This window comes from Rhineura floridana, chromosome 17 (assembly GCF_030035675.1).
Source record: "Rhineura floridana isolate rRhiFlo1 chromosome 17, rRhiFlo1.hap2, whole genome shotgun sequence".
Classification (NCBI taxonomy): domain Eukaryota; kingdom Metazoa; phylum Chordata; class Lepidosauria; order Squamata; family Rhineuridae; genus Rhineura; species Rhineura floridana.
In genome coordinates, this window is record NC_084496.1 from 23,181,544 (window position 1) to 23,199,055 (window position 17,512).

A 17,512-nucleotide genomic window follows, 5' to 3' on the forward strand; every position below is an offset into this window, starting at 1 on the left:
TTTAAAATATTGAAGGTTGCAGGTTTTTGTGAAGTTGCTGTAGTTGACAGTGCCTTGCACAAAAAGAAAGCAGTGGGTCAGACTCAACTCTACAGCATTCTGTAGGGGACAGTCCCCTGGTGGTGTGGAAGTGTCGTTTCGGGCGGCGCAGTGCTTACTTTGCGGTGCAAGCTACAGTTCCCTGATTCATAACTGTGAACTGCGGTCATTGAGCACTGATGTGCTTTGTCAAAACCAACACCTTTGATCCTAGGGAATGATTATCCATCTCGAAGGGTAGAGTTTCCTGGTGATAGTGTGATATTGGATATCAAAACTCATATTTTGTGGTGTAGCGCCCAATAAACTATCTAGGCTATTTACACAGCAATTTGTTGGAAGAGGAATGGGAACCAAATTCAGCATCATAATAAACACGTAAGACAGTGATAACTGCAAGATCACCACGTATTTTCCATCTCTTGAGGTGTAGATCTTACAAAAAATCATATTCAACCTTATTCAGCACACTTGGTACCAATTCACCATTTTTGGTGGCTCGTGTACTAAGACATCCTCCAAATTTTGCAATGCAGTTCTGCAACCATTGTTTACAACAATGCATATATTAGGGGGAAATGAAACTGGATATATGTGAAAATAACACACACAACTGCATTATATTGGGAGAAATTGCTTGCAACATGTGTGCATTAGTCAAAACTGCATACAAAAATGCATTAGTAGAAGAAATTTGCACTAAAATGCTGGGGAATTTTCATGAGATCTTTTTCGTAAAAGAAAAACCACAAATTACTGCAGAAATGTGGAGAATGGAATTGAAGTCTGGAAAAATGAGAGCCGAAATTGACAGATCCTTCACCCCTAGTTGTAACCTTTCCTCATAGAGGAGTTGCACCATTGCCTTGTTCATTAGGGTTGCCCTTTTCTCTCCACCTTGGCTCTGCAGCAACTGGAATTCAGAGCCTTCCCCCAATATTGGAGACAGCACACAGCCATCGTGACGAGGAGGGATGGGGGAGGGATTCAGATATTGATCATTTGCATTTCCTGAAACAACTCACAAACTGAAATGCAGCTATCCTTCGACATTCACACTTCTCTAAATTTTGCAATGCAGTTCTCCAGCCAAACAAATGCCTACAAAAATGTGCATACTAGGGGGAAGTATGCACGTATTACGAGAAATTTCCTGCTGAAATGTATAGGTTAGGTAAAATTTCATACAACGTTTGTATATTAAGAGGAAAATGTAAATGTACTGCCTTCAAGTCGATTCAGACTTATGGCGACCCTCTGAACAGGGTTTTCATGAGGCTGAGAGGCAGTCACTGGCCCAAGGTCACCCAGTGAGCTTCATGGCTATGTGGGGATTCGAACCCTGGTCTCCCAGGTCATAGTCCAACACTCTAACCACTACACCACATTACCAAAAAAATGGGGCAAACTGAACTTAAGATTGGAACAATGAAAAAGCAAGAGAAATCCAAATGGACAGATTTGCCAATCCCTAACTCATCTCTATCTCTCGTTTAAATCTTCACCAGAGTTGGCTGTGGAGACCTTGTCCAACTGCCTGGAATCCGTGAGTGGATGGATGGGAAGGAACAAGTTGAAGTTGAACCCTGATAAAACCGAGGTACTACTTGTGGGGGACAAGAGAAGGTTGGGTGACATTGACCTGAAGTTCAATGAGGTGAGTTTACCCCTAAAGGACCAGGTCCGCAGCCTTGGGGTTGTGCTTGATTCCAGGCTGTCCATGGAGGCTCAGATTTCGGCAGTGAGCCGGGCAGCCTGGTACCAACTACACCTCATACGAAGGCTGCAACCCTACCTTCCTGTTCATCAGCTCCCACTGGTGGTACACGCCCTGATCACCTCTCGTTTGGACTACTGTAATGCGCTCTACGTGGGGTTACCCTTGAAAATGGTCCGGAAATTACAACTGATACAAAATGCGGCGGCTCGACTACTTACGAATAGTCGCCGCCGAGATCACATCACACCAGTGTTGTTCGACCTACACTGGCTTCCAGTTGTTTTCCGAGCCCAATTCAAGGTGTTGGTATTGACCTTTAAATCCCTATACGGTTTCGGCCCAGTTTATCTCACGGAGCGCCTTCAACGCCACCAATTATGCCGCCCGACAAGATCGGCCACACAGGGCCTTCTCTCAATCCCGCCAACAAAAACAGCCAGATTGGCGGGTACAAGAGAGAGGGCATTCTCAGTGGCGGCCCCCACTCTTTGGAACTCCCTCCCACAAGATCTCCGGCATGCCTCTTCCCTAAATGTATTTCGGAAAGCCTTAAAGACCTGGCTTTTTCAGCAGACCTTCGGGGTATCCGGGGAGGGTTAATCGATATAATTGTAATGCCTCCTACCCAGTTTTAATATTGTTGTTGTAGATCTATTGTTTTTATTGTATTACTGTATTTTATTAATTGTATTTTAATAATTTTGTAAGTCGCCTAGAGTGGCCATTGGCCAGATAGGCGACGAAGAAATTAAATTTATTATTATTATTATTTCAACTATTAGTAGCTGTTGATTGCCTTCTCATCCATTAATTGTGAGATTCTGGGCCACAAGATACAGAGGAAACCACTAGCAGCATCGAAGGATTAGATAAATTGACAGAGGACAGGCCTGTCTTTCTAAATTTTGTCACATTTGATATACCCCACAACCAGAAGGTGAGGCCTTCTTGGCGGTGCCGCCACCGGCAGCATCTCGGCTGGTGCTGACCAGTTATAGGGACTTTTCAGTGGTGGCTTCCTGTTTGTGGAATACCCTCCCCCGTGAGGTGTATCTGTCTCCCTCTTTACTGACTTTCAGGAGGAATTTAAAAACATGCCTGTTTACCCAGGCATTTGATGGCTGAAGGAGACTGTGCCTAGCAACCCGGAGATCACTGGAAGGAAGAATGTTTTTATTTGTAGCTGCTTTTAGAGTGTGTTTGTCCATAATTGTTTTCAGACTGCTTGTTGTTGTTAAAACGTTGCATTGTAACATCCACCTTTGTTTACATCAGCCTCCCCCAACCTGGTACCCTCTAGATCAGCCTTTCCCAACTAGTGGGCCACCAGATGTTGTTGGACCACAACTCCCATCAGCCTCAGCCAGCATTGCCAATGGTCAGGAAAGATAGGAATTGTGGTCCAACAACATCTGGTGGCCCACTAGTTGGGACAGGCTGCTCTAGATGTTTTGCATCATTAGTCCCATCAGTCCCAGCCAATGGATAAGCATTTCCAGAGATACGGGGGAGGGATGTTGAATGTTCTTGTTGTTTCAGCCACATTGCCTTGTATCACTGTCTCAGGAGGACAATATCAGTCTGTTTCTTACTCTGAATTCTGAACTTCACCTAAATGGAGCCTCCATGTGCAGAGGCAGTACACCTCTGAGTAGGGATGGACAGATCAGTCAGTTTTGGTTTCTCATTTTTCCAATCTTAACTGAATCCAGTTCTCTGCATTTCTGCATCAGTTTCTGATTTTAAAAAAAAGTCCTTGCAAAGATTTGTCAGCATTTCTCCCAATGTACACAGTTTTGTATGTCAAACTAGGACCTTGGAGACTAGGGTTCAAATAATAGAATCGTAGAGTTGGAAGGGGCCTATAAGGCCATGGAGTCCAACCCCCTGCTCAATGCAGGAATCCAACTTAAAGCATCCCTGACAGGTGGCTGTCCAGCTGCCTCTTGAATGCCTCCAGGGTTGGAGAGCCCACCACCTCCCTAGGTCATTGATTCCATTGTCGTACCACCCTAACAGTTAAGATGTTTTTCCTGATGTTCAGTTGAAATCTGGTTTCCTGTAACTTCAGCCCATTATTCCATGTCCTGCACTCTGGGGTGATCAAGAAGAGATCCTGGCCCTCCTCTGTGTGACAACCTTTCAAGTACTTGAGGAGTATTATCCTATCTTCCCTCAGTCTTTTCTCTTCTCAAGGCTTAACATGCCCAGTTCTTTCAGCCTCTCCTCATAGGGCTTTGTTTCCAGTCTCCTGATCATCGTTGTTGCTTTCCTCTGAACCTGTTCCAGTTTGACTGTATCCTTCTTAAATCGCTGTGTCCAGAACTAGAGGCTGTACTCAAGATGAGCCCTAACCAGTGCCAAACAGAGGGGAACTAATACTTCATGCGATTTGGAAGCTATGCTTATGTTATAATCTTAATGTTTTTTAATCTTTTAATTTTCTTAATCTTTCTACTTTTAACATGTATCCTTCTTAATTTGTGTTCTATTTCATTTTTGTTGTGCTTTCTGTTGTTTGTTTGTACATGTTTTTGTGATTTTTTACTATGATATATTGTACTTTATCTTGTTTGTTCACTGCCCTGAGAGCTATTCTGCTCAGGGCGGTATATAAATTGAAATAATAAATAAATAAATAAATAAATAATGCAGCCTAAAATAACATTTGCCTTTTTTGCATCCACATCACATTGTTGGCTCAGATTCAGCTTGTGATCAACAACAATCCCAACATCCTTCTTGCATGTAGTATTGCTGAGCCCAGTATCCTCCATCTTATAATTGTGCATTTGGTTTCTTTTTCCTAGGTGTAGAACTTTGCACTTATCTCTATTAAATTTCATTCTGTGGTTTTCAGCCCGATGCTCCAGCCTATCAAGGTCCCTTTGAATTTTGTTTCTGTCTTCCAAGGTATTAGCTATCCCTCCCAATTTTGTATCATCTGTAAATTTCATAAGCATTCCCTGCACCTCCTTATCCAAGTCATTAATAAAAATGTCGAAGAGCACTGGGCCCAGGACTGAGCACTGCAGTACCCCACTCATTCCCTCCCCCCAGTTTGAGAAGGAACCATTGATAAGCACTCTGGTATGTTTCTGTACCAACTGTGGGGCCACCTGATAGTTGTTCCATCCAGCTCACATTTAGTTAGCTTGCTAATCCGAATATCATGGGACACTTTGTCAAAAGCTTTGCTGAAGTCAAAGTATATTACGTCCACAGCATTCCCACAGTCTACCAGGGAGATTACCCAATCAAACAATGAGATAAGATTAGTCTGGCAGGATTTGTTCTTGATAAACCCATGTTGGCTTCTGGTAATCACTGCATTGTTTTCAAGGTGCTTACAGATTGCCGCTTTATAATCTTCTCCAGAATTTTCCTAGGGATCGATGTCAGGGTGACTGGTCTGTAGTTTTATGTTCCTCCTTTTTGACCTTTTTGAAGATAGGGACAACATTAACCCTTCTCCAGTCATCCGACATTTCACCCATCCTTCATGATTTTGCAAAGATAATAGACAGTGGTTCAGAGAGTTCTTCAGCCAGTGCTTCCAATACTCTAGGATGCAGTTCATTGGGCTCTGGAGATTTGGACTAATTCAAAGTGCTTAGTTATACCTTGACCATTTGTCTATCAATCTCAAGCTGCAATCCTGCCCCTTCAACTTCATGTTTCTCAGGAAGGTCATAGACCCTCTTTTAGGAGAAGTCTGTACACCACCTTGAGCTCTTCGGAGGAAATATTTGGATATAAATGCAATAATAAACATCGTTGCAAGCCATTTTCCCTAGTATAATGCATTTTACATATTATTTTCATGAATATATGCAATTTATGCACATTGTTTTGGTTGGAAAACTGCATCCCCAACTTGGGAGAAGCATGAATTTCAAAGGATGGCTGCATTTCACTTTGTGTAATGATTTGGGAAGTCCAAATTAAGTAGTTTCGTATTATTATTTATTAAATTAAATTAAATTAGATTTAATTAGATCCTGCCCTTCTTCCCAGAAGGAGCCCAGGGCAACAAACAAAAACACGAAAAGCACTCTAAAACATCTTAAAAACAAAAGACTTTAAGATATATTAAAACAAAAAAACTTTAAAAACATCTTTCAAAAAACTTTTAAGACATATTGCAAAGCAGTTCCAGCACAGATGTAGACTGGATAAGGTCTCTACTTAAAAGGCTTGTTGAAAGAGGAAGGTCTTCAGTAGGCACTGAAAAGATAACAGAGATGGTGCCTGTTTAATATTTAAGGGGAGGGAATTCCAAAGGGGAGGTATCACAATACTAAAGGTCCACTTCCTACGTTGTGCAGAACGGACCTCCTGATAAGATGGTATCTGTAGGAGGTCCTCACCTGCAGAGCGCAGTGATTGATGGGTATATAAAACGTAAGACGGTCTTTCAGGTATCCTGGTCCCAGGCTGTATAGGGCTTTGTACACCAGAATTAGAACCTTGAACTTAGCCCGGTAGCAAATGGGTAGCCAGTGCAATTCTTCTTTATATAAGGGATAAGATAGTCTTTCAGGTATACAAATGGAGCTGAATTACTCCCTCGTGCCTATTTTGTATATTACTGGTGGGCTTCCCAGAGGCATCTGACAGGCCATCACTGGAAATGAGACTAGATGGATCATTGGTCGGATCCAGAGCTTGGAAAAGTTACTTTTTTGAACTACAACTCCCATCAGCCCCAGCTAGCATGGCCATTGGATTGGGCTGATGGGAGTTGTAGTGCAAAAAAGTAACTTTTCCAAGCTCTGGACTCGGATCCACCGAGGCAATTTTCCTGTGTTACTAAGAGTGTGGGTGGGCTCTCTGTGCAAGCCCCACTGAAAGGGACAGACATCACTTAGTGCTGGTCGTTCAGCCTCTTTCTTCAGGCTGAATGATGAACCCTGATCTCGCACAAGCTACAAGGCTGCAGCCAGCTTCACATGGGGCCCCAAGGCTGAAATATGTCCATATTTTATTGGTAAAAATTAAGTGTTCTGGGAACGGCTCCAGACTAAACATGCCAGTTTGAAGACATTTGCGTAAAAGGCTTTCATATAAATCTACTTTGCATCTTCGCTTTTTGGAAGACCAAGAACATTAAAAAAAAAGAATTAAACTCCAAAGCCTTTGAACTCATTATACTCTGGCTGATCTTCCTTCCACTGAATTTCCTCTGCCTGAGGGCAAGAATGGTTCGCAGAAGACCCTATTTCCCCTCCCCTGTTTTGAAACCAGAAATCTGACTACTAGACAGACTGAAGAGCCAATGTTCCCAGATCAGAGCATGGATCCGCTGCTGGATCAGAGCAAGGGATCCTTCTGATCCAGTATCCTATTTCTAAAGGAGGACAGCTAGGTACCTCTGGCAAAGCCAACAAGCACAGTATGAAAGCAACTGGTGTTCAGAGCTATACTGCCTTTTAACATGGAAGTTCCATGGGCGATCCCTTCGGTACTGTCACGGGGGTGAGGAAGGTGTCTCATGGACTACACAATTTGGAAGGGCATTATATCTGGGAGCTTCCAGATAGTTGCTATTTTCAAATGGGATTCAACCACATCAAATTCCGGTTGCACAATTACAGTTGATTAGTTCTCTTGCACAACAATCCAAAAAAAAAAAATCAGGACTTCCTGTGATAAGGAAAGTCATGGAAAAATGCAGAGGAAAGTGTGGGCTGACGCTTGATGCAAAATCCTCTTAACCACCCCACAAGCAAAGCAAAGTGAATGCTCAATAAACAGCCAACGTCATCTAATCTCCCCTCAAACAAATCAGGATGAACGTTTAATGAAGAAGTCATCTGGTAGTAACCTGAATCTTAAAGCCTGCATGACCTTAGGCCTCCATGAGCTGCCAATAATTTCTAAATGTGCTGCCATGAGATGGGACTATAGCTCAGAGCCACCATCCACCCTTTGCACGAAGAAGAATCTGCACTCCTCAACATCTCCACTGAAAGGAACGGGGGGCGCTCAATGCTACCCAAGACCTGAGAAATCTTCCACTCACAGTAGGCAACATGGAACTAGATGGACAGCTAGCCTGGCCTGTTATGAGACAGCTTCCTCTGTTCCTAAGTAAATTAACTGAAGTGCTCTGTAAGAAGAGGCTCACTAGGGAGGTTGGTCAATGTCTCTCTGAGTGAGTCCTTGCTCTGGGCTAACCTCCCAGTCAAGAAGCACATCCAGATTGGTGATTCACAGAGAAAAACATTCCTCTGAAAATGGATGCTTCTTAGTACTACAGACACTAAAAGCAAGCCTTCTTTTATCTGAAAAAGAGAGGGGGTGGAGGTGTGTCCCACCTTAATCCTCAAAATAAAGAGTGCCTCGGCTGCTTGAAGTTTGAAGCAGCTGGTGCCCAGGCTTTCTGGCAAGTGAACCACTAAACTTTAGGCTTCCACCTCAGTGCCTGGCAGCAGCAACAGGATTGATATCCCCTCCCCAACTATTCCTTGCTCAAAACGGAACAACAGCACCTCACCCTTCGGCATTGCCTCCATGAGTCCCGCTTGTGTGGGTGGGGTCCAGGGATGTAGCTGTCCAGGGCCTCGGAGAGGTCTTACTTTTTTGGGAGCAAGGTCCCACCATCCTAAGATCCCGTCAGCATGACAGGGGAGTGTGTTAGCCTCTGAGAAGAGTCTTCTAACATGTTCCCTTGGTCCTTTCCTGATGATTAGAGCTAATCAGAGTGAAGGAAGGTGAGTAAGCCACTGAGAAGATTCTTCTCGGTAGCTAACACACAGTCTCCCCTTTCATGCTGATTGGCTCCTATGGACGTCTGTTGTTGTGGGAACATTAACAAGGATCTCATTCTCAAACCAGCAGCAAGAAAAGTGGGAGACGGGGCATGGCTGTGACTGTCATGAAGGGACCCTGCACTTCTGAATTTGCTGTTATGATACTGATGGAGTCCCCGCCCTCCACTAAAACAGCAGCTACCAGGAAGGCAGGTAAACACTGTGAGGATGGATGAATCTCTCGGTTTTGGTTTCTCATTTTTCCAGTCTTAAGTTCAATTCTCCAAATTTTCCCATTAGTTTACTTAAAAAAAAAAACTTATGAAAATTAATCAGCATTTTACTGCAAATTTCTCCCAATATACACATCTTTGCATGCAATTATGCCTGTTATGCACATTTTTGCAAAGCAATTTCCCCAAGTCCAATGCATTTTTTGCATGATGTGTTCCTTAATACATGCATTTTTATGCACACTTTACCACACTATATGGATCTTTGCAAGCATTATTTTGCATGCTGAAGAACTGCATTGCAAAATGGCTGGGAAATGGCTGGAATGTGTCCTTCAGCTCTGACCATGCCTCTTGCTTGCCTGGATGGAGGACAGAGGGGGCATGGCTGTAGGAACTCGCCTACTGTGCAAGGATAACATTTACATTTGTTGCCCCACCCATCATTTGGCATGTGGCCCCCAAAAGGTTGCCCAGAAGGGAGCATGGCCCTCAGGCTGAGAAAAGTTCCACACCCATGGTGTAATGAAATGAAAAGCAAAGAGACCCCCAGGAATGCAAGGAGTAAAACTTAGCTCCATTAAAGTTTTTGTCCCAGGACTGTGAAATGGAAAGATGTTTTATGTATTTCATCCCAATGCGGCATTGGCCCTTTGAAATGCACATGCTGGATCAGGTGTCAAGGGATGGGGGGAGAAATTTGATTCAGTTTGCACGTAAAGCCAAATTGATCAAATCCACAATTTCTGAAACAATATGAGAACAGAAAAATAGCTATCCTTAAAAATTCACACTTACCAGAATTTTGCAAATTTGGTTCACCAACCAACCAATGTTTACTAACATGCATATATTAGAGGAAAGTATGCATAAGGTGAATATATTAGTGAAGAAACACATAAAAATGCATTATATTCAGAAAAACTAGTTGCAAAAATGTATATACAGAACTCAAAACTGTATACAAGAATCTGTTTATTAGGAGAAATTTGCACTAAAAGGCTGAATAATTTTCAGAAGTATTAAAAAAAACCCACAAATTGCTGCAGAAATGTTTAGAACTGAATTTAAGGTTTAAAAAAATGAGAAACTGAGAGAACTGAAATTGACACACCCATCCATCCCTAGTCAAGAGACCTCATGCTCCTGCAGGTAAAGGGAGAAGAAGAAACTGATCGTTTTAAAACATTTTCTAAGTATGACATTCATCTTTCAAAAAGAAATCTCACCCAGGGGGAGTATGGCATGGGCATCATTAAGGGACATCCCAGATTTGGTCCTGATCCTCAAGCCTTGTGCGATAGGCCCCGGTCTCCTACTGCTTCCATCATTTTTAAAAAAGCTTTTTTATTTTTTTTACCAACTATTAACGCTAAATAATAGTCAATAGTCAATTTATTTATATACCGCATTTTCCACAAATTGTGCTCAAATAGGTTTACATAAACAAACAGCCCAAACTCTGTAGCATAATAATACATAATAAAAAGAACAATCACTACAACACTAAAAAAAATCATGTCATATACATCAAAATGTAAACGAGCATAAAGCTCAAGCCAAACTATCCAAAAGCAACCCCCAAAGCTGATATATCAACAGTTATCAACAAAATAATCAAATAATCAACAAAACTCAAACCCAAAAGTAAATATTTGCTTCTCTTCATTATATTACACAATTAAATAAATTAAACATAAATTAACATAAGATAACAAAATTTCTTCTGGAAAAAAAATGCAAAACCCATTTGAATGTTCTGTTGCGGGAGGTTTTCTTGGCAATATTGTATAAGGGGCAACCCATTTTCCCAAAATTTGTTTCCATATTCACTTGCCATTCTTGCTCTCAAATAAGATGTTATTTTGGCCATTATAGCAAATTCCCAAACTTTATTAAACCATTATTTCCAAAGAGGGGGGAGAAATATAACTTTCCACTGTGGAGCCAATAACATTCATGCAGCTGTTAACAAATAGGAAATATATTCCTGATATTCTTTCTTTAGAGTGGCTGACATACACTTCAACAATACCAAGGTTGGATCTAAAGGAACTTCATATTTCAAAATTTTAGTTATTTTAATAACCATCTTCCAGTATTTCTGTGCACAACTACATGTCCACCACATATATGTTTCCTTTTCTTTTTTACACTTCCAACATCAAATTTTAAACATTTTTTTAAACTTTGGCTGAAGCACCTTGGAAAGCTCTTTGAAAGTTCAAACTAAAACTCAGAGCGGATTCCACTGCCCCACTGACACGGAGCCACCAGCCACCACTGCTTGCAGGTTGGCTGAGCACATTGCAAAGTGCAGTGCTGCTGAGACCCCACCCACTCACCGTGCCTTAATTTCCCCAAAGGCATCTACAACACATAAACCAGCATATCACATATAAATTAGCACATGCACATTTTTCCGCAAAACTGCTCCAAAGGCCTGGGCCCTGAGTCCTTGACGTACCTAAGCGTTGCCTCTGGGGCAAAGCCATAAGGCAAAGGTGAATACATGTAACTGGCAGAAGTTTCATCTTTCATACATAAGAGTTCAGGATGGGGAACCTTTTTCAGCCCAAGGGCCACAGTTGCTCTCGGACAACCTTCCAGGGGCCAAATGCCTACAGTGGGCGGGGCCAGAGGCAAAAAGTAGGTGGAGCAAAAGGTGATTCTTCCCTTGGTACTGCAGGCTACGTTAAAGCCAGACAAAACTCAGAGATTTCTACACAACACACACACCTTTCCGTAAAGGCGAGAAAGAGGCAATATCAGAGTTCAAGGGCACATTCCAGCCACGCAAAAGAACCCGAGGAGGAGGAGGGCCAGTGAGGGGTGTGGCCTGGGGACCATCCTGAGGGTGAGGCAGAGAAGACTGAAGGGCCACATCTGGCCCCTGGGCCTGCAGTCCCCCCCACCCGATACAGCGTCATCAGAGTACATAGTGCCACATGCCCAGCAAATACATAAGAAAATAAAATAAATTTTCATTAGCAGAAAGACAAACTCCAATCAAGTGGTTCTTACAGTTCAAAATAGAAAAGACAAGAGAGGGAAGAGAGAGAGAGAGAGACAAGGGTTACCTTTAGAAAGCATTTAGAAAGTACAAGCTTTGGTCCAGAAAGCAGATGCTTTGTGGAGCTCAGGTGACTGTTATTCAGTCTAGCCCAGGCGTGGGGACCCTGTGGCACTTCAGATGTTCCTGCACGACAACTCCCATCGTGGAAGCGTGAGGCCAATGGCCAGGGATGGTGCAGTTCAGCAACATCAGGAGGGGCAAAAGGTCCCCACACCGGGTCTAGAAGCTAGAGGCATCTCAGCCAGCAGCATACAAGTGACATGGAATGCTCTTCCCAAGCAAAAGGGGAGCAGAAATAGAGAGGGGTGAGGGAGGGGTGTGTACAATCAAACTGGCTCTACTTACGTGCAAAGAATGGATTGGTCTTCTCGATCTGCAGACAAAGGGGGGAAAGGGATTAATTTTGGAGTATTCCAGGCTGGGGTGGCAAGTTATTTGGGCGTGGTGTATACACTGCCCTCCGTTTCATATAGGTTTACAATTGAATAGAAATGAGATCTGAAAACTGAAAACTGCCTTATACTAAATTATTATCTACCAGCACCCGGTGTGGCTCAGGAATTCCAAGAAATCACAAAAACCAGTGCAGTTTCAAAACCAGCGGTTAAAATCATTGCAGTTCTGAAACGTTCGGTCCGCCATCTTGGTTCAAAATTACATCCAACTGTATCGAAAGACAAAAACCTGCTCCTTTGTCTCAGAAACAATCATGCAAAATTTGGTTACGAGATCTTAAGAGATGTCCAAGTGCGTAGCGAACAGACAACCTTCTAAAATATATAGTAAAATTATTTATTACACAGGAACAGGAAGAAGACCATTACGCCATCTAGCTCTGTACTGTTGACATTAGGAGGATTTTTTAAAAAATTCTCAAATTTCTGCAGAAATGTGGAGAACTGAATTTAAGATTGGAAAAATGAGAAAGAGAGAGAACAGAATTTGACAGATCCTTCCATCCCCAGCTCACAATGACTGCCAGTGGCTCTCTAGAGTTTCAGACAAGGAACACTTTCACAAAGCAATTTCTTGGGATTGTTGCTCACACCCTCATCAAAATGCCAACTCATGTTCTTTCCCCATTTAATACAGATTTACTCCGTGCCACTGGCCATCTTGTGCATTGGGCCATCAGCAGAAAATTAGTGTATTCCACAATGTACATACAACACTTTATTTATATCACAGTTCCTGAGCAAGCAACAAACAACTTGATATTTTGTCCTCCGGGACAAAATTGAGGACAAATGCTGAAAAATTCAAATGGTTTCTATTTCAGAAACAGAAACAGACAAAAATCCAATCAAATGGGGAGTCTTTAAACTGTGCCTCATAACTGATGTGACACTTTTTAGGCCATTCCTGAACCCACCACAAAAAAAGCTAACACAGTAGCGATGGCCAGATTACAGACCGAAATACTCTGGTGCAGCTGTATCAGCCAAGCAGGGATCAGAAAGCACAAGGGGACACATCACTTTGCTGCAGGAAGTGGCTTATTGCATCTACCAACTGGCAAACATCAGAGGTGTGGCGCACATGCAGATCTAGCAATGTACCTTCAAGGGGCCCTGCATTTAAAGTACTCTTATGCATAAGAACATTAGAAGAGCCCTGCTCGGTCAGGCCAAAGGCCCATCTAGCCCAACATCCTATTCCCACAGTGGCGAAGCAGATGCTTCTGGGATGCGTGCAAGCGGGACTTGAGCGCAACAGCCCTCTCCCCTCCTGCGGTTTCGAGCAACTGGCGTTCGGAAGCATGCTGCTCTGACCTTTAATAGTCATGGTTTCCCCCAAAGCATCCTGGGAACTGTAGACTGTGAAGAAAGTTGCTAGGAGGCCCCTATTCCCTTCACAGAGCTACAATTCCAAGAGTGGTTTAACAAGCTATCCCTCTTCCCAGGGAACTCTGGGAATTGTAGCTTTGTAAGTGGAATAGGGTTCTTAACAACTCTCAGCATCCTTCACAAACTACACTTCCCAGGATTATTTGGAGGAAGCCAGGACTGTGGTATAATACTGCTTTGAATATATGGTGCAGATGTGCCCTGAGTGCAGAAGATCACAACTCCCACATGGTGGCCATTGTGTAAGGAAAACATCATTAAACATACAGCTGGAAGGGGGCAGGGGAAGGAGACGTTGCATCTCCTCTCCCCCTCCCCCACCTAGAGTGGGGTCAATTCTGCGCAGGAGCGCTCCCTCCGCTCATCAGCTCTAGCAAAACAGCACCTCGCAGGATCACTCCCTCCACTCATCAACTGATGAGCAGTGGCACTGATCCTGTGTGGTGCTGTCTTGCAAGCCGCTTTCCTTCAGAAAAGCCACTTGCAAACTAGCACCTGTACCCTGACGGATTGGCACCTCTGATCATCAGCTGATGAACGGAAGCAGTGATCCTGTGGAGCAGTGCTCAGGCAGGAAGGAGACCAGCAGCTGCCTCTTCTGATACCCCGCCTCCTGAAAGTCCCAAATCACTCTACGTCATCCGTCCAACCTGTAGCAATCCGTGGCAGCTGACTGGCAGCAGCTCTCCAGGGTTCTAGGCAAGATCTCTCCCAGCCCTACCTGGAGATGCTAGGGACTGAACCAGGGACCTTTTGTATGCAAAGCAGATGCTCTACCCACTGACCTGCAGCCGTTCCCCAAACAAGAACTTTCCCGCAGGATCCCAAGTTTCTTTCTTAGAAAACAACATTGCTTTTATTGACTGCCCCCCCATCCAGCCTCTGTTTGTGCCCTCCCTCCCCTCCCAGAGGACCAGCTTGTTCTCCTTAATCACAGCCTCCAATCGGATGGTTTATCGCGAGGAAGCAACTCTGAGCTGGCAGCCTGACCATAAAAGGAGAAAGAGTCCAAAGCTGCAATCGGGCATCGCTGGCCTGCAGCGTCTTGACATTTTATTACGGTCTGGTCTCCCTAAAGAGTTTCTCTGTGTTTCCAGCTCAGGAGGAAAGAGGTCATAGCAAGGAGAGGACCTCTCACACAGCTGCCACCATTTAGCCACCATTATAGGGACGAGCAAATCTGTCAATTGTGGTTTCGCTCCATTTTTCATTTTTCTAACCTTAACTTCAGGTGTCCACATTTCCACATCACGTTGCTACTTTTCTATCTATCTATCTATCTATCTATCTATCTATCTATCTATCTATCTATCTATCTATCTATCTATCTATCTATCTATCTATCTATCTATCTATCTATCTATCTATCTATCTATCTATCTATCTATCTATCTATCTATCTATCTATCTATCTATCTATCTATCTATCTAACTCTGGAATTCAATCAGAGCTTGGAAAAGTTACTTTTTTTGAACTACCGCTCCCATCAGCCCAATCCAGTGGCCATAATGGCTGGGGCTGATGGGAGTAGTAGTTCAAAAAAGTAACTTTTCCAAGCTCTGAATTCACTCCCTCAAAAGGTAGCAATCGCCACCACCCTGGATTGCTTTTTAAAAGGATTAGACAAATTCATGGAGGATATGGCTATCAATGGCTACTAGCCACAATCGCTGCTAGCCACAATGGCTATGTTCTACCTCCTCTGTCAGAGGAAGTATGCCTCTAAATACCAGTTACTGGGAATCACAGGTGAGGGGAGTGCTGTTGTGCTCAGGTTCTGCTTGTGGGCCTTCTGTGGGCCTCTGGTTGGCCACTGTGAGAACAGGATGCTGGACTAGATGGACCTTTGGCCTGGGTCCAGCAGGGCTCTTCATCTGTTAGGCTCCAAAACAAACTGACCTTTATAAGTGAGAGAGCCTTCTTATTCCAAATGCAAAAAGACAGACATCTTTGGCATAACTGTTAAATAAGAACAAAACTAACATGGTTACTTAGTCTTGCAGCCCCTAGGGATACACAAATTAGCTTTTTCCAAAAATAAAAGGGGCGGTTAGATTTTCTATTTTATTTTAGGCTTGAAGGAAGGGGCATATACAAGATCCCTGCTCTCTAGGGCAAAATGACAAAACACAAGGGAAAAAAAATCTCGATCACTGGCCCTTTTGTGAACAAGAATGTCTGTTCATTCTGATATTTCAAATATATTCTTCACTGGTTACTAGATTTTCACCCCATGACCCCAGGTCGTAGTTCGTCACTATGACCACTGCACCACACTGGCTCTTTCTGGCATTCTCTACAATGAATGAAGGGTGCGTCCAATCCACAACAAACATTCCATGTACAAAGATGTCACTGCAGTACACTCCTACACTGCTCTAATCAATTTCCACTTCCCTTTGACAGACGTATTTACAAATTCTTATCACTTATTAGTTTGATGGATTAATAGCAGGGTTCAGCAACCAAAAGCCAAACTAGGGTCAAACCAAGCTGGATGGCCAGCAACTAGGGCACCAACTGATAGAAACTTTTCCCTATGAAGGACCTTTGGCCCTCCAGATGTTGCTGAACTACAACTCCCATCATCCCTGGCCATTGGCCACGCTTGGCTGGGGCTGATGGCAGTTGTAGTTCAGCAACATCTGGAGGGCCACAGATTCCTCACACCTGCTGTAAAGCATCAGGAGTTCACTTCTTTATGTGCATGGATAAAGAAGCTTTTCAGAGGTGTGGGGAACTCTTGAACTTAAGATCTACTGCTTCATATTCATTCATTCGTTCATTCATTCCATTTATGTATCACCTTTCCTCCAAAGAGTTCAGGGTGGCATACATGGTTCTCCTGCTCTTCATATTATCCTCACAACAACCCTGAGAGGTAGGTTAGGCTGAGGGAGAGTGTTACCCAGCCAAGAGGGGATTCGAACTCTAGTCTCCCAGGTCGTAGTTCGTCACTATGACCACTGCACCACACTGGCTCTTTCTGGCATTCTCTACAATGAATGAAGGGTGCGTCCAATCCACAAATTATCTCCTGTTCGATTTCCATTTCCACTATCTTGTTTCCATTATGCCTACATGGCATAGCAATGTTATAAGAAGGAAAGAAGGGCCTGGCAGGATCAGACCAAAAGCCCAACTGCTTCAGCACTCTCGTTTCCCCAGAGGCCAAGCGGATGCCTCGGAGAGAAGGCCACAGGCAAGACATGAGCGCAACGCCCCTTTCTCACTTATGATCCCAGCAACTGATATTCAGAGGGATACTGCCTCCAGTCCTGGCAGTAAGAGCACACAATGGCTAGTCGCCATTGTTTGCCTCCAGACTGTCAGCATTTTGCGGGAGGGATTCAAGCATACACTGGAAATTTATGTTTGCGCAATTAAAGTTCTCTGTCGCTCAGTGCAACAAATACACTCTTTTAAAAAAATGACTTTTCTGCAGTTAGGAAAGTGATGGGGAAATGCATCGAAAAGCATTGGATGAACAAATGAGTCATAGGAAGATGCCTAAATTCAGTGAAAGCAAGATGAATGGTCATTGTCGTAGAACACCCCCCCCCCCGCTGACTTAGGTTCATTCATTTCAATGGATCCAGGACTTAGCTGAAAACAACCTATAATCTAATCTCTACATACTCTTTGTGCAAGCAAATCAGGGTGAATGCTCAATAAACAAGCTGTCTGGAAAAGCCCAAAGTCAGCCTTATCCTCCATGAATATGGCTAATCGTCTCTTAAAGCCTTTCATTCCAAATTGTTGGCAATCACTGCATCTTGTGGGAGTAAATTACATAGTTGAACTATGCGCTGTGTAAAGAACTCCTTCCTTTTGTCTGTCC

At 43.4% G+C, this 17,512-nt stretch overlaps 1 protein-coding gene across 3 annotated transcripts in view; it reads right to left on the bottom strand.

Annotated features, from left to right (window-relative positions):
* The window catches only part of LOC133371807 (myosin-11), a 115,814-nt gene that overhangs the window by 74,585 nt on the left and 23,717 nt on the right, over positions 1–17,512 (bottom strand). For all 3 annotated transcript variants that reach the window (XM_061599639.1, XM_061599640.1, XM_061599641.1), the window contains exon 4: positions 12,169–12,196. In XM_061599639.1, the coding sequence (XP_061455623.1) occupies positions 12,169–12,196 (28 nt within the window). The remainder of the gene's footprint in view (positions 1–12,168; positions 12,197–17,512) is intronic.